The sequence below is a fragment of the Protobothrops mucrosquamatus genome, unplaced genomic scaffold (assembly GCF_001527695.2).
Source record: "Protobothrops mucrosquamatus isolate PMUCROS unplaced genomic scaffold, P.Mucros_1.0 scaffold204, whole genome shotgun sequence".
Lineage (NCBI taxonomy): Eukaryota > Metazoa > Chordata > Lepidosauria > Squamata > Viperidae > Protobothrops > Protobothrops mucrosquamatus.
Window position 1 is genome coordinate 799,654 of NW_015386559.1, and position 18,424 is coordinate 818,077.

The window sequence follows — 18,424 nt, forward strand, 5'->3', positions numbered from 1 at the left end:
GGAGAAAAGGTGGCGGAACTCAAACCTGGCCACGCCCTCATCAAACCCTAGGACCGCCCCTTTAGAGAACAGGAATGCAAGTAAAATTTGGGAGGGGCTATTTCCGGTGTGGGAGGGGCTATTTCCGGTGCGGCCGGCCCGGAAAAAGGTGCCGGAACGCGGTTCCGCCGCGTTCCGGCTGAAAAAAAGCCCTGGGTCTTGGTAGTAATTTGGTTCAGCTGTTTACTGTTAACTTGTTTGGCAGCTCCTTAACTGGGGTCTTGCATGCTTCTTAATTGTTGGTCTAATATTAATCTTAGTGTTAATCTGTGCTCATCTGGGTGTTGATTGCTGGTGAGGAGAAGTTGTGGTCTTTTTGTTCCCTTTTTGGCTTGTTGATTGCCTTTTTTGAATGGTATATAGTATACAGTAGATGTTGTTTATATCTATGTACCTGTTGAAGGCCAATTTGTCAGAGTGCCAGGCTTCCAGGAATTTTCTAGCGTTTTTGGACTTGGCTTGGTCTAGGATGGTCACAGTTTCCCAGTTGAAACTATGATTAAGTCGGTCCATGTGTTGTGAAATTAAGGAGTTTTCATCATGTCTTCTGACCGCTAGTTGGTATTCATGGGTATGCTCTATTTATCTCCTGTCTATTTGTTCTATATACTGGCTGTTGAAATCCTTACACAAGTTGTAGACGACTCTTCTGGGGCTTTTGGTTTACTTAGGATGTTTTTGAGGGCCATAGTTAGTTTGTGTGCTACACTGATACCATGTGGTTGTAATAGTCTGTTGGTGGTTTCTGAGATATTTTTTTAATGTTTTATTGATTTTTTAAAATTACAATCTTTAGTGCTTAGTAAACAACATGTTGTCTGGGTTCACATATTTAACATTAACTTCTTCAATATAAATCTGTTCAGTACTGCACAATCCAGTATTTTTTCCCTGATCCTTTCTTCTCCATATTTCTTCCATTTTTCCCTCATTACAGTGTTACAATTCTTGCTACTATTGATGTATACAAGTTTAGCTATAAACATCCTCATCATATTTTACTAATATTGTACAAATAACAATATCAATTCATAAATCAATATCCTGTTTTCATGCTCTTGTTAAGGTTTGATTTCCCATCAGTATTTGAAATATTAGTTATGGTTTTCTCAATATTAATTTATATAGCTAAATGTTTCATACCAGTAATCCTCTTATTTTCATATTTCCCATATCAAGAAAAAGAAAAAAAGATTGCTATTTTAATTCTAAATCATATCTTTTATTATAAAAGTCTAATTATATCTAAGGGTCATCTGTTCTCTTAATCATATTAACATGTTTAAACATGTAATGCCCCCTCTAATAGGTCAAATCCTCTGTTTTTTAAATCTAACTCTCGCTTTCTTTCTTTCTTTGCCAAGTAGCTTTCCTAGCCAAGGCAATTAAATAACCCAGGAATTTCTTTCCATTTTTGTAAAAGTTGCTTGACATGAGGAAGACAATTTAGATAGGGTATTTGGGGGGAGGGATTCTGCCCATTTATATTCCTTAAGGAACTCCCACTTTTTCTCCCTCAATTTCTCTTTTCATTTTTTTGTTGTGACATTTCTCCTGACAGCTCTATATTCCATTTTTAAAAATCTTCTTCCTTATCATCAGATATATTTTGCAGACCTAAGGGGTGAAGCGTCTTTTCCATTTTCATTGTTATGGCTAAGTTTTGCAGTATTTTATATGTACATGGTAGTTTGTATTTCCCTTCTTTTATCTCTTCCGTCTCCAGGTCCATTTCCTCTGCTTCATCTTCTGATTTCTGGTTTATTTGTTCATACTTTGTAGTCATTGTCTGGGAATTTTCTAGTTGTAAATTTAATTTGGAGATTTGCTCATTTATATTAGCTAAATTGTTTTTAGTCTCATTATGGTTTCTTTTTGTGTCCTCTTTGTGTGCAACAATTGTTTGTTGAATTAGTTGTAGCATAGAGTATATTTCCTTCTGAAAGGTGTTTATTTTTTCTTGAGACATCATTCCTGGAGATCCTCTAGTACAGGGGTCTTCAAACTTGGCCCTTTTATGACTTGTGGACTTCAACTCCCAGAATTCCTCAGCCAGGCACGCTGGCTGAAGAATTCTGGGAGCTGAAATCCACAAGTCATAAAAGGGCCAAGTTTGAAGACCCCTGCTCTAGTATTACCAATCTTAATAAGAGTAGAACAAAGTTTCATCTAGTTTTCTGGTCTTTATGTGTAACCTTTATAATCCAATAGGTTCCAGAATATGGGTCCAATCTTAAAAGCAATATTTTGTAGTGATCCTTTGTCTCAGGTGTCCAAGAATTGTTGGTCAGGCAAGGTTGTAATCCACAATGTTCAAAGTATTCAAAATGTTCAACCATCCTGAAAACAGCTCAAAAGTCTCTCCCAGCCAAACGTAGTCAAAAGTCAAATTTTTCTTTCTCTCCCAATAGTTCTTGAGATTAAAAGTCCAAGCTCAATAGATGTTTATAGTCCAAGAAGGTCAGGGTGATAAGTATGCCAAAATATTTTCCTTTATTGCCAGCTGTTCTCCCTTAAGCTAGGAATCACCAAGCAGGCAAGAAGCTAGTTGTAGTGCTAAACTCAAATCCACCACTAGATGTCATTCAAAATCCATTTTCTATTCTTAAGACAAAAGATTGATTTCTTATATTTCACCTCAATATTTTTTTTCAAAGAGAAAATCTTAAAAATTTTCTCAGGTCTCAAATTTATCAAAACTGTAGCTTTATTTTACTTCCACTTCAGTATTATGTATTTCTGTCTCCCATAAAAGAAATTAAAATGCCGCTTCCGTTCACATTCAGAGGTTTTAGCTTCTTGGGAGCCTTTCCCAGGAAATTCAGTTGTAAATTAGTAAAGAAAGGATCAATATTCTCACCCAGTTCCAAACATGCTATTTACGATGCTAATTAGTGCTTTTCTTCTTCAGTTGTTAGCAACTAATGGCTGGCCACAGGAATGTAGCCAGTCTTTCTCCTGCTGGTTTGGAGGGCTTTCCTTGGATCGAATGGAAAGACCGCCGTCTCTCCTTTTTTATTGCCTCTTCTGGGTAACTTTAGCCCCTTTTAGGGCCCCCAACAGGGAGAAATTGGGCACGGAAGGCAGCGTGCTGCCTTCCTGCATCTGTCTTGCTGTGATGCAAAACCGGAAATCTCTGAGATATTTTTGATATACTGCATGGTGGTGTTATCATTTTCACAGTTTGTATTGATTGTGCTATATTGAGTTGAGTTGTCAGGCACTTTTTAATTAAGTTGTGTAAATATCATTTTATTGGAAGATGTTGTATAGATGATGTTTTCTTTTCCTGATGTTTAGGGTTGCTGCAATGAGTTTGTGCTTATCTGAATTGTGTTCTTACACAGCTTCTTTTGTGGGATGTTGGGTGGTTCCTTTGATAGTGGAGCACTTGGTTGGTATGTGTGGTTTAATGATAACCTAATATTTCTAGTTTGCCATTGCTGTCTCTGCTAATGAGGATATCCAGGAAGGATTGTGGGTTGTTATTTTCTCTTGTGAATTTTATACCTTTGAATATTTGTTGATAGTTGTTTGTGTGTTCTCTACTTGGTCTTGTTTCTGGAAACTGCAGAGCTCCCTAAGATTTTGGCTGCCTAAAATGCAAGTGGCAATACAAGCACAACAAAGCAACATTTCTTTTTCTTTTGTGTGGTAGACCTTTCAGAGACAAGATGGAACAAAATGTACGATGCTGTACACAGTGATCAATAAATGTTACTATCCGAAAGCATTTTGATAAGTTAAATTCAATAGCTTTCTAACATTATAGTTTAATGTTATATGAACAGCACATCTGAGTGAAACATTTCATAAAATACCATATGCAGAATGGCTCTGCAATACTTAAGAAGGTAATAGAGTACAATACTCATATTCTGTTGTATTGCATTTTTCATTGAGACATACCTATTAGCAGTTCTTCTAACCCCATTTCCAGGATAGACTGACAAATTTTATGTTCCATTTTTACTGGCAGATAAGGATTCTAAGGTAACTTTCACCATTGCAAAATTTGTTTTTGCAATTTGTAAAACTCACATACAGTATTGGTATTGATGTAGTAAATTAATGCAAGATTATTTATCTCATATGACTTATTCTATTTTAAATATTATATTTTATAACTGTGTTCTCTATATTTGATTACATTTTATTTAGTTTGGGTGTCTCACCTGTAATAAGGAATTTGATTTTTAATGATCTTATTGATATATTACAAGAGGAAGATGTATAATGCCTTTAAATGACTCTAAGAACTGCTTTACATGCAAGTTCTGGCTGTTTCAAAAGAACTATCAGACATTAATTGGTCCATATTTTGTTGCCATACAGAACCACTTACGAGCTAAATGTTAGGTTCATTGATCTGGCACACAGCTTTCCATGAATATGTTCAAATCAAAAAACAAATATGTATACTTACTATTCTTCTTTGGAGGAGAACTAAGTACATGTAGGCCATGGAAACCCGTTTTCTTCAACTTAAAATTATCTATTGGTGTTGTTCGTGATACATTCCAGACACGCAATACACCAATCTGAGAATCTATATTAAAAAAAGATTAACTTAATTTTTAATAAAATAATACAGTGCAATAATTAAAAACAAAAGTCAAAAATCTAATTGGATTTTTAATTAGCATTAAGCATGACTTCAGAAATAGAGACTGAAATATGGTAGGAAAATTCTGCTTTCAGTGTCATTTAATATTATCCAGCTAATGCAATTTCTCTCCCAATGTACATGTTGTCCACTTAATGCCAATTTTTACCCAACATTCTGAATTCCCATCAGATTTTATTTTCTAGAATCAGACTAAAGGTAAGGAAAAAGACAATGAGAGAAAAGCTTTCATTGTGAAGGAAATGATAGTGATGTCAGAAAACTAACTAGCATTTTAAAATATTAGATTTATCCTTGCTTTTACATTAATTATGCAATTAGTTTGATAATTTGGTAACAAAGTTAATCTACTGACATAAAAAAGTTTGTTGTGTACCCTGCGTACTATGTTACTATAATATAAATGGGAAAAAAATGTTTGTACCTCCAGTGATAAACATTCCAGGTGCACTAGGAACCCAAGCTAAGCACTGCACAGATGCTGCTGCACTAGGAAGATTAAAGGCTGTGATATAGGAGAAAGATTCTGAATCAACAAGATGGATTCCATTATGCAAATTTGCAACAAGAAGATAATCTGTTGACAGAGGGTCCCATTCCAGAGCGGTGATAGGATCTTCCTCATCTGTCCCTTCAAGTGATTCTGGTCTCAGAACATGTTTCTGACACTTACAACCTTGAAAAATAAAAATATGCAATTTATCCATTTACAGAGAAAAATTCTCTATACAGAATCACTGTGTTCAAATAGTTATACTTGCATACATTTGAAATATAAATATGTAAACTAATTTTCAATATACACTGAATTGGTTTCTCCTCCAAATCATGTCCCAACAGAATAACAGTCAAGTAAACATTATGAACTTCCATGCTGAAAATATAGAAGGCTTAGTGTAGGTACTCGTCAATTTATAATAGTTCATTTAGTGACCATTCAAAGTTACAGTGGCACTGAAAAAAGTGACATGATCATTTTTCACGACCATTGCAGCATCTCCATGGTCACGTGATCAACATTCAGCAACTATGAGGAGTTATATTTAGGAGGGTCGCAGTGTCCTGGGTCATGTGATCACCTTCTGCAACTTTCTGATAAGCAAAGTCAATGGGGAAGCCAGATTTACTTAACAACTGTATTTACTAACTTAACAACTGCATTGATTCACTTAACAACTGTGGCAAGAAAGGTCGTAAAATTTCACTTAACAACTATCTCACTAAGCAACAGAAATTTTGGGCTCAATTGTGGACATACGTCTGTCTACCTTATTGCCCTTTTTTTCTTGGATGTCTCCATTGGTGGTAGTTGCTATAGAGATCTAATTAGTTAAAATAAAGAAAACATGTCGAATAAAATGCTAAATACTAATAATTAAAAGACATCCTTGCATCCATTACTTATTTAGTAATGACTCAGTCTTAAATTACAGCACTGAAAGAGTTTGGAGGGTTTTTTTGTTTTTTATTTTGAATAGACAAAACAATACTTGCTAATGCTAAGTTCATGATGGGAAAGTACAATCACTTAATTTTTAACTAATACCTTAGTTAGTTTAAAGTAGACACACATTAACACACGCAATTCTGCAGCAGCATGTTACATTTGCATGATTTTTCCCCTATTTATTTTATTTTATTTTACTATATATTTGCAATGTATTCTTCCTGCTACATGTGGGGAATTTCTATCCCTAATACAATATGTACACATATGTTAATGGAAGAAGGTAGTTTCATATGCAATCCTCTCCTCTTCAAGGGACTATCACACTTAAACAGTGCTTCATTACCTACTAATCTAGATTACAGGCAATTTAGAAATTGAATCCTGAAATAGTAGTATTTTTACATTTCTATCTATTATAAGTCTATTTTTAACATAACATGATTTCAAATCATGCAGGATATCTGACTTTTTCTATCAAATCTACATATTTCCTCCCAGATGTTTGTATCTAAAAAGACAGATTATCTTTAATAATAAAGAAAAATGTGATCACACATCTCTGTTTTAATGTTTTAATATGTTTTATGGTTTTATAATTTTGATATGGTTTTGTATGTTGTACCTTTAGATTGGGAGCCACCCAAGAGTTGGTTATAAGATGGGAGGCTAAATAAATGTTTTAAATAAATAAAAATACATAAATCAATATGTTATAAAAAGATTATATGTAAGAACTCAAATATAGAAATGCATCCATTTTGTACCGGACGAGAACAAATGAATTCAGATGATTTTAGTAAGCATTCCTCTATTTCAGAATACTGAAGAATATGGGCATAAGAAAAAATGTTGCCTGAGAAAATAGTTAAAATTAAGTTGTTATGGAATATAAGCTATCATATGCACTATTTCCAAATCATTCTAATGCATATTAAGAAAACACACAACTCAAATGATCATATAAGGCGAATTTAATTTCATTGTCAAGTGGATTTTATGCATATGTGCCTTTGAGTCAATGTTGGCTGCTAGCAACTACAGGACTAGACACTGCAGTTTTCTTGGGCAAGATTTTCAGATATTGTTGATCATTGCCTTCTTCCTATGGCTGTGAGAGAATCACTGGCCCAAGGTCACCCAGCTGATCTAAGGCAGGATTAGCATTCCTGATCCTCCAGTTTCTAATCTGGCACATTAACCACTATATCTAACTAGCTCTCTTGCTTCACCGTCAATTGTTGCTGCTGTTCAGTCGCTAAGTTATGCTCGACTCTTCGCAACCCCCATACACCACAGAATGCCAGCCCTCCTGTTTTCCACTGCCTCCCTGAGTCTGCCCAAACTCATGACCATTGTGTTGATGAAACTACCTAACCATCTCAATCTTTGCCATCCCCTTCTCCTTTTGCATTCAATCTTTCCCAACATCAGAGTCTTTTCCAATGGTGGCCAAAGTTAGCCTCAGCTTCAGTATCAGTATACTGTATCAGTATCAGTGTCCTTTCACAGGACAGTCAGGGTTGATTTCCTTTAGGATTGACCAGTTTGACCTCTTTGCAGTCCAAGGGACTCTCAAGAGCCTTCTCCAACATTATACATCATCACTGTCAATATCAACAGCCAATTAATTACATTTTTATTTGTACATTTTATTTGTATATATTTTGACAGTATGTTGACAGTAAGCATATATGCTACTGGCTTTCCATATTTTGTGAAGTCTATTAGACTATTGAAATCTGGTGACATCTTAATCTAAAATGATTGTAAAAATACATGGCATTGGGATTTTGAGTGAAGGGAATAAAATTTGAAAAAAAGAAACCATCTAAGAAATTCTCTTGTAATAATAGCTTTCTTTGCTCTAATCAGATGCATTGACTCTTGCCTTGGCATAAAGTTTCTTACCTGGCTGAAAAAGAGAAAGACTTCCATCAGTATGACCAAACACTACTTTTCCTTTTCTCTTGGGATGCCATCTAAACAGACAAATATCTGACATAAAACTGTGAGCTTCATTATGTACCACTACACCACTCTCTGGCCCTGAAAATGTCCAAATATACAATGGACCTCTATGCGAGGCAAATGCAACAGCGTCACCTATATTCCAGCACCAACTAAGAAACGCAGGAATACCTGAAATATAAAAAGATATCAAATAATTGAGAAAAACACATGTTTCCAAATCTCCAGAACCAAGCACCCTCTTTTTCACACTACTAAAGAGAGTTTGTAACTTCTCTCTTAGGAAATTACAGATAGGAAACAATCTTTTAGATATATTGTCTAAATATACCAGCTTTATTAAATAAAACACAAAGAAAATTAGGTCTATGATTTTAAATAAATACCAGTTCACAATTATTTCTGCTTTGCTATAAATTCTGAGATATAGCTTAACTTGAGATTTCCAAGCAAAATGCATTTTGAAGAGATTAAAAAAAATAGCACTTTTCATGACTGTTAAATTTCAAGTAACCATTCTATAGGAGTTGGATGCAAAACAGATGCTGTGAGTAGACAGGCAGAGGAAAGATCTATACTTTACTGCCAAATAATATTATAAGAAAATACATCAAAAAGTTCAGAATCAGGAATCAATTACAGTGAATATTTCTATAGCACAGTAATAAAACACAACATTATATTGTATAATGAAAAACAATCATAATTGTTTTATTTCGTATTATCCTACCAAAAATAAACATGACTATTTATCAGCACAGGGGGGGAAGGGAGGTTCTTGTTTTTTATCATATAATAATAATAGTATACCAGGGCAGTGATAGGTTCTTGAATATATTATTCTGAATGAAAGTTACATGCAAAAGATGCATTCTGTTTATAGAATTTCTTTTTTTTATGCAAACTGATCAAGCCTAGCTTTTGCTAAGAGATAAATTACTTGACTTCTAATTGCCATCTGTATATCCTGCTCAGTGTCCCACTAGGGGAAAAAACAGTCACGTTCTCTCATTCCTTTTTTTTAGTTTCTTTTGCTGAATCAAATTTCTTTAAATCAGAAGAGTAACTTTGCATTAAAGCCATGGTGTATAGCACATGACAGCTTTTGCTGTAAATAAATGTTAATATTTGATTTGATTTATATCATACCTTTTGTATTGTGCAATTTGGCAGCAATTTTTTGTTCAGCCACATTCCAAATTATTACTAGGTTTTCTGCACTTGCACTTGCAAACAGATCCTGATTATGGGGACACCAAGAAATAGCTGTAATGATCTTCTTGTGTTCAGACATAATTGCCCATAACTTGAATTCATTATACTGATGATCCAACTAAAAATTTAAAAATCCAAAAAAGAATTAAATTCTTTTACATCAAATATTTATCTTTCTATATTAATAAATATTAAAATTAAATAGCATAGAATCTATTTTGCTGGGGAAACATTCCTTTCTCTATTTTCTCTGCATCATCTAGAACAGACATGTCAAACACAAGACCCGGGGGCCAGATGTGGCCCGCAAAATGGTTTCATGTGGCCCACGAAGCCATCCTGGAAACAGTGAGGGAATGGCCCCCGCTGCCTTGGCCCAGGCTGGCCGGGAGCCAATGTACAATTTTGTGGTGGCCATCTATGCTGAACCGTCTGGAAACAGCGAGGAACCAGCCCCTGCTGCATCGGTCCCACCCCCTGGGTGCATGCTGGGGAGCTGTCACCCTTTGTGAGAAATAAAGAAATGCACCATCGCCTGGAAGTGGCCAGCAAATGGCCCTCGCCTACTTCACATATCCGGCTTGATGGGCTCTGGGGGAGGGGTTTCGGCAGGCAGCAGGGGGCTCTCCTCACAGCGCCAAGAGGCTAAGCCAGGCAGCGCAAATCCCAAAAGAAGCATGACAACGCCCAGCCCCCAGCCTACCCGGTTTCGGCAGGCAGTGGGACGCCCTCCTCACAGCGCCAAGAGCTGAGCCGGGTGGCGCGAAACTGATAAGAAGTGCAATGCTGCCTAGCCCCCAGCCTGCCCAGTTTCAGCAGGCAGCAAGGTGCAAAGCTGGCGAGCTTTGCACTGCCCAGCTCAACCTCTCGATGCTGTGAGGAGAGCGCCCCGCTGCCTGACGAAACCCCTCCCCTGGAGCCCATCAAGCCAAATATGTGAAGTAGGCGAGGGCCATTTGCTGGCCATTTCCAGGCGATGGTGCATTTCTTCATTCCTCACAAAGGGTGACACCTCCCCAGCTGCATTTCTTGCCTGTTTTTCTCCCTCCCTCATCTCAAATATTTTCCCACCACTCTGTACTTAGGAAGGAAGAAAGGAAAGAAGGAGAGGGAGGGCCTGAGGGAAGTTCTGCCTTAGTCCTGCCCTGCTGCCCTTTTACCATCCCCTTGCCCCCTCCTTCTGGCCTATCCTGGGGGTCTCCTATCCTATTGCTAAGGAAGCTTTGGATACAAAGCCAGGTCTCCTCCCATGGAGAGGGAATGGGCCTCCCTCTGACTTTGCCCTTGAACCCATCATGAGCAACCTGGCTAAGGAGAGCAAGCACAGCAGCAGCAGCCTTGAGGAGGAGGTAAGTGCAGCTGGGTGCCCCCTTGGGGAAGTGGGGCTGGGCTTGGTGCCGCAGGTGCTCAAGGTCCAGGCTGGGTGTTTGACCTCTGCTGCCCAGGGCTCTGGGTAGCCCGCACCACCATCCAGCCCCCCGTATGGCCTGAGAGAAATGGTGAGGCTCCTCCAGTGGACCATGCCTTGGCACTTGCCCTGGTCCCCCCCTTCTGCCAGAGACCCTCAGATCTGTCCCACTCCTGCCCAGGCCCCCACAGGCACCCTTGACGTGAACGATATAGAGCTGGCCATGCTCACCCAATAGCCCACACCCACCCGGCCCCCCGAGGGCAACCGCAATGCTGATACGGCCCTCAATGAAATTGAGTTTGACACCCCTGTTCTAGAATATCTTTTCAGAGACTCAAAGTGTGGTCCTGAGCCGTATAGATTACAGAAACAGAAAGAGATAGCTCACCTTTAGTTCACCTATTTTAAGTTTCTCATTCATTCTGCAGAACTAGTCACATGGTTCAGAAGAGTCTCCTTACTAAAATAGGATGCATTTTAAATTGGTATTATTATAATATTTTCTACAGAAATAATATGGATTGAAAAAAATGTCTAAATGATCAAGGATAATTTTAGCAACAGTTATTTTTAAAAATTATAAAATATAAAATTATAAAACAGTATACTAAATACTTGTATACTAGCAAGAAAAGAAAAACATAGAAAGAAAATCTAAATTGTTTCTCACCTGATATATATAAATAGCCAGGGTTGCACAATAGGCAAATCTATCCCCACTAGCTGCACATACATCTTTATTCCATGGTTGACAGCCAGCTGCTAATAGACCCACTTGCTTAACCTGTGCCATTTTTGCCTAAAAAATAAAAAGAGAAATCTAATAAACAAGTCTGGAGTAAATCCCACTGAAATATGTAAAACTTACATTTGGAAAGTATTAAACAAGGATTTTCAGGAAATGACTTCAAGACAAATACTTCAGTTATTCATTTTCTATAAATCATATTTAAGATCTATAAAAGTTGCATTTATATACAATATCATATTAAGTTCTATATATGCTCATGATTATTAGGCCTTCAATTCAAGAGAATGTAGAAATGGCAAATTAAAGATTCAACTTTTGAATAAAACAGGGATAATTACTGTACAGACGCATTCCACCAACAGCTGCTCATACAAAAGGCACATCTTCACTTTGACACACACATTTTTAAAAACTATTTCATTGAAGTTTTTTATTACACTTAAACTGAAAAGTGAATGTCCTATTAATTTTTATCAATCCTTATACATGCACACAAGAACACTGTGTTTTTTAAAACACCAGAAAACTCAATGCTAAACATAAGCAATTATTCCTTTCATAGGAGAATTTTAGCAGCTGCTAAGTAAAAATAGAATATACTGTACACCCATATGAACTTTTACATACTATCTAACTGCATTGAGTTCATTTCATCCATTATTAGATTTGGTCACCTAACACTAAAGGAAAATACTAAGTCCACTTTTGGCTTGAAATTCACAGAAAGAAAAGAAATTTAAAGTAAAGAATGCATGTATAATCAACAAATCCTTAATTTAATGTGGTACTATAGAAAGAACCTTGGAGGTAGTGCCTTATGGTTCCCAATTGTGAGCAGTTAAAATATTCCCTATGCCAGAGTAGCCAACTATTTCTTAATGATAACACACACTTTAATGAAGAAATCTGCAAAATCCAATTAAGTTTTGTCAGTCCAAAACCCCAAAATACTGTTCTGTTCTTAGACTCCTTTAACCTTCCTTCCTCATTGTGGAAAATAAAGCAACAAGACAAACTATATTTATTTGATTTTTATAGTATACACTTGATAATTTCATATAAACGCTGGGGTTATTTAAACAGAAAGCCAGGAGAAATATTTATTTAAACAAATGAGAGCACAATTTGTTATTTTTCCCTTATAACCCAATAGTTAGATATCATGGTAAAGTGAAATAAATCTGATACTATAATTTATTATAAATGTGTTAACTGAATTGAATGGACTGTTGGTTTTTGATATGTGAATGGTACTAAGTTCTAAACACATAATGAAAGAACTATTTCAGAGAACTGTAAATATTTGAAAATTTACCAAATGATTTTTTTTAAAAATGGGTTCGAACCCAATATTTAAATCAAATAGACCACAAATCTTGAATTACTACTCAACATTATAACTTCATACTAGGTTTTAGCTATAGTCAAAGTTACATATAGTGTAGGAAGCCCCCCTCCCCAGATTAAGATATTCTTTATTCTTAATATTAAAAAGAGGCAGAATATTATATTTTCCCAAATGAGAAATGAAGAAAAAAGGCAGAAAGCACCTGAGTCTCTCTACCATAGGAAGACAGCTTCAGACTAAGAAACCTGAAGAGGCTGGCCTTTAGGAATGCAGATTTTCTCATCCATTCAGGAAGACTTGGCCAATATATTTATGAACAAAACGCCTCTACCCACAGAAGGCTGGAGTTGATGGGATTAAGAATTTACATCCCCCACCCAAATTCTAAGGACAGGGCATACATAAAAGGACTTCCCCATTAGAATAGCAAAAGACACAAGACTCACTACATTGCATAACTTCCTGGAGCATTTCAAATAGAACCCTATAAAGATCCATCCACTCACTCAGCCATTTTGTCAGCTGTCCCAGAACTACATACTGTTGGTGGTTCTGCTCATCAATAAACAAGAACCTTCTTTCCTAAGCAGTCAGCCTCTATATTTTCTCCCGGCTTGGAACTAGACCTGATTTTTCTTTCAACAATTGCATAAATCATAAAACAGGCATAACTTTTGAAATATAAACTGAACTTCATCTTATAAACAGTCTTATAAACTGAACCTCAGTACTTCAAATAAATATTTTGTGTTATCTGTAGAGTTGCATATATTAATAAGTATTTTGCTACACTCATAACACATAAATACAAAACTGATAAAAGGACATTTTTATACCAAGAAAATGAAAAAGAAAAAAAGGAAAAAATGTAGCATCAGTAGTAGTAATATGTTAAGGCCTTCTTGTTTCCTAAATAAAGAAAAGTAATAAAACTACAAAAGTTATTTCAAATTTCTTATGTAGATATATGTTTTTATAAAATGAACTGGTATAATAAAATTTTGTTGCTAATTGACTAAGTTACTCCTGCCTTCATACAGATGTTTTATGTAAGCCATTTAAGGATTTCTACTTCCTTTCTAAAACCCTGCAGATTCCAGATATGCAGTCTCAGTTTGGCTATAAAATCAAAAGCATTTTACTTGTTGAAGATATTAATTCTACCATAAATTGTAATAATACTGACTTACTAAAGAAGATGCTAAAGAAAAGTGCACGCATTTGTGAAGTACAGGCAAGCCATATCAATAGCCTGGGAACTACTGGTCCTCTGAGACATACCATTTCAATGAGCAAGTGTGCCTTTTTAGAATGACAATTTTTGCTTTATTTCCAAAATACACTTTAACTTCATATACCACCATTGCAATATTATTAGTAAAAATATCTGCTGTGCCTAGAGAAATATGTCTTTTTTAAAATTAAACATGTAGTAGTTAATTGTAAACTATAACTGGCGACTAGAATATGTCTAATCATACACAGAGGTAATATTGTGTTCTATGCTACAATTTTACCATGTTTTCAATGAAGTACTCTTTATCAAATTCTCCAAGAATTTACCTTTTTGTCAAAAGGAAAGAATACTATCTCATATTAGCTGCTTATTTGATGTTAAAAACTGTTGTTAGTTCATTAAGGGAACTACTCTGGACATTTTTAATGTGAACAATATTCAAAATATAGTTATTATTTCTGCACAGTATATACTATCATATAGATCTGCTTTAAACTGATCCAAGCTGTAGAACAATATATTATTTATTCTGACAAGCTCTGGCATTTGGTGATTTTAGCCAGAGATCTTTTTTGACTCTTCAATTTCTCATGCCAGAACATTTTTTACATAAAATATTCACTCTGCTTATAATTCACTCCGCTATATCAAAGGCTACCAAGCATATATCTTCTCAGAACTAGGACCCATGCCTTTAATAAAACAATGTAATCTCAGAAGTGCATGAGTAATTCTTGACAATGGATTATCAGTTGTTCATGTGATCTGGAACAGATGGGTAAAATTAACAGTTTTGACATAATTTTAATGTATAAAGCAGACAATTTATTAAAGTTAAATTAATCACAACGAATTTTTTTTTAAATGTCTTAAGACTAGAGTATAACACACTTGCTCCAAAGGATTAAAACAAAAGTAACTTAAACAGAACCATAGTAAATTCCTGATCTTCCAAACTGGAAAGTATTCCTATTAAATTGACAGTACTGCATTCTAACAAGGAATCAATGCTTCAGTATAACAAGTCAAGCACTGTGAGACTTTTTTACACTCCTTCCCTTATGAGAAGTTCACAAATTACCCAGTTAGTAGATAGGCCATACTCTTATTTTGGTGTGATATGATGTGGAAAAGGAGCACGTTTTCCCCTTTCCTCCACAATGAAAGTCCAGTTCACCATGCTAGGTAAGTCTTTCCATTTTCCATTTCCCTTTTATCTACTAGGTGTTCCAAGGCAAAAGAATGCAAAATTCACTTATTACCCTAAATAGGAAATAATATGGGCTTTATTTAAATTAAGCAATAACAGCAGAATAGTAAAATACAGGATAGGTCATTTGAAAGAAGACCGATATTTAACTTATTATATGAATATTTATTAGTAGCAGCCACCACAGAGAAGGCTTGTTCAAGACTCAGATTATTCATCTTCCAATAAAGAAAGACTTGCAGCATGATTTCTCCCGATTCATCACATTCTATATGTTCTGAAAATTAACCAGGATTCAAGCCTTTTAAATTCTATGAACTTTTATTATTAATAATAATCTTGAATTGTACCCCCAAACAACAAAAATTTATTTTATAGTAGTGTAAGTGAAACTTACACAAACTAGCAAATATTGAATCTCCAAGGACCTATGCCAGTGATGGCGAACCTTTTAGAGACCGAGTGCCCAAACTGCAACCCAAAACCCACTTATGCATCGAGTGCCGGGTGGGTGTGGCCCATTGGCTGGGTGTGGCCAATTGGGTGGGCGTGGCCAATTGGGTGGGCGTGGCTGGAGTGGTAATGGCAGACTGGGTGGGACTAAAAAGTTCAATCAATCAATTTCAACTTTGCAAGATCTTTTTTTTTCCTGCGAGAAGTTGAAATTGACTGATTTAAACTTTTTTTTTTTTTGCACACAACGGCGGAGGCCTAAAGCGAAAAGGTTTTATAAAACCCAGCTGAAGGCCCAGGACTGGGGCGACAGCGCAAGTGCCCACAGAGAGGGCTCTGAGTGCCACCTCTGGCACCCATGCCATAGGTTCCCCACCACTGACCTATGCAAAGGTCGTTTTTGTAGACTTCAGCTCGCCATTCAATACCATCATTCCAGATATTCTTCTAATTAAACTGATTCAGCTAGTTGTGTCCAGCCACACTTGTAAGTGGATCATAAGCTTTCTAACAGACAGGAAGCAGCAGGTGAAGCTAGGCAAAATCATGTTAGATACCTGTACAACTAGCACAGAGGCCCCCAGGGCTGTGTGCTCTCTCCACTTCTCTTCTCTCTATATACCACTGATTGCATCTCAAAGGATCCGTCTGTTAAAGTATTGATGTTTGCAGATGATGCAACAGTGATTGGTCTCATTTGAGACAATGATGAATCTGCGCTGGGATGGGAAGTTGAATAATTAGCCTTGTAGTGCATCTGGAACAATCTTGAACTGAACGCACTCAAAACTATAGAAATGATAGTAGATTTTAGGAGAAGCCCTCCTATTCTACCATCTCTTACAATACTAAACAACACGGTATCAACAATAGAGACCTTCAAGTTTTTAGGTTCTATATATCTCAAGATTTAAAATGGTCACCTAACATCAAAAATGTCATCAAAAAAGCACAACAAAGATTGTTCTTCCTGCACCAACTCAGAAAGCTCAGACTGCCCAAGGAACTGCTGATACAATTCTACAAAGGAATGACTGAGTCTGTCATTTGTATCTCTATAACTGTCTGGTTTGGATCTGCAACCAAACAAGACAGACATAGACTTCAACGAATAGTTAGAACTGCAGAAAAAACAATTGCTAACACCCTGCCTTCCATTGAGGATATTGTATATTGCCTGAGCCAGAAAGAGGGCTGTGAAAATATCTACAGACCCCTCACATCCTGGACATAAACTGTTTCAACTTCTTCCCTCAAGACAATGCTATAGGGTGTTGCACACCAAAGTTTAGGCTTGAATTCCTTAGTGAGTAATGCCCATCTTACCTATCTATGTACACAGCACATAGAAGCAGGTGAATATATTACATTGTTTATAATGAGAGAAAAAAACTGAATATTTTTTGCCTGTTCATACCAATCATGTCTCCATCTGATTCATTCAACTATCCAGATTGTGATTTGAAGTCAAATAATGATACCACCTTGCTGAGGTTAAAAAGCCTCTCCTTGCTATCTAAATGAAAGATAGCAGGAGCATCTTGATAATGCTTCCCATAAGCTCTGTAAAAAAAAGACGCTAGGAAGAGAATTGATGAAAATATTAATGAATAGAATTTAAGTATTTTTTCCATTATTTATTAAATTGTTTCCTATTTCTTCTGTTTCTTTTATTTTGTTCAGAATACACACACAGATGTGAGATAGGTTATACTAACAAAAGGGTCTTCAGACACACCTTTCAGCAACGTGTGCAGTATTATATATGCAACTCACGATCACACATGCCCCAGTGCACCAAAATGCAGATTTCTCTTTACTATCTGAAAACATTTACCTTATTTTAAACTTATAAAAATGATAATATCACTTAATATAATAAAATGAAAGTGTGCATTATCTTTTAAATGTTTTCCTTTGTACAAAGATTGCCATAGCAACGGTATTTCTTATAGTAAAATACTGTTAAAGAATAAAGCAGCCTTCAAAATACCATCAGTAAAATTTTGTAAACAAGCTTAATATCCAATTAAGCCATAAACTCTTCTCATTTACTTCTTAGGTATTTTATGTCATTTCATCCATCTAAATAAAACAGGTATTTTAAAAATACACTGTATTCTTAAGATATGTAACCACAGAAAATACAACCATTTCTTAACTATTTCCCCAGCATACTCTACTGCAATGAAAAACAAAAACAAAACAATGATCTGGTTTTAGTTCTCAAATATTTCTGATCCAATCACTGCATTGCAAAATGCAGATTGTGCCCAGAATACACAACGAAACAAAAAGCTGCAGTGAGACAAAAGGCAAAGCAACTGAAAAACAAATAGAAGAAAACACCTTACTCTTTGTTGTTCCTCATACCAATCTTCTTCATCAAACCAATGTGAAATACAAGTTATCCAAGCCATAGTAAAAAATAAAGATGATGACTAGGTTACCAAGCACTTGAATAATGCTAATGCAACATGGATTCTGTGTGAAAATTTACTGAGACTACACAGAAATAATCCTCTATTCTGTGAAATAAACTGCTTTATAACAAGCTTCAAGCTAAATCTTTAAGAAATGTAAATAAAATAAATATCAAGATATTGCATTTAAATAGTATATGAAACTAAATTATAACTAACATTACTATTGTACTTGTTTTAGACTATAAAATGCCACCCAAGTTTGTCCTATTGAGCCCAATGGATCTTCTTC

The 18,424-nt window shown here is 35.9% G+C and overlaps 1 protein-coding gene across 1 annotated transcript in view; it reads right to left on the reverse strand.

Moving 5' to 3' along the window:
* The window catches only part of WDR17 (WD repeat domain 17), an 80,569-nt gene extending 62,440 nt beyond the window's left edge, over nucleotides 1-18,129 (reverse strand). Inside the window, exons 1-6 of the mRNA XM_015813940.1 lie at nucleotides 18,064-18,129; nucleotides 11,381-11,509; nucleotides 9,234-9,417; nucleotides 8,025-8,255; nucleotides 5,091-5,342; nucleotides 4,466-4,588 (exon numbers count right to left, since the gene is read on the reverse strand). Coding sequence (XP_015669426.1) covers nucleotides 4,466-4,588; nucleotides 5,091-5,342; nucleotides 8,025-8,255; nucleotides 9,234-9,417; nucleotides 11,381-11,509; nucleotides 18,064-18,129 — 985 coding nt within the window. The remainder of the gene's footprint in view (nucleotides 1-4,465; nucleotides 4,589-5,090; nucleotides 5,343-8,024; nucleotides 8,256-9,233; nucleotides 9,418-11,380; nucleotides 11,510-18,063) is intronic.
* Nucleotides 18,130-18,424: the final 295 nt, after the last annotated feature.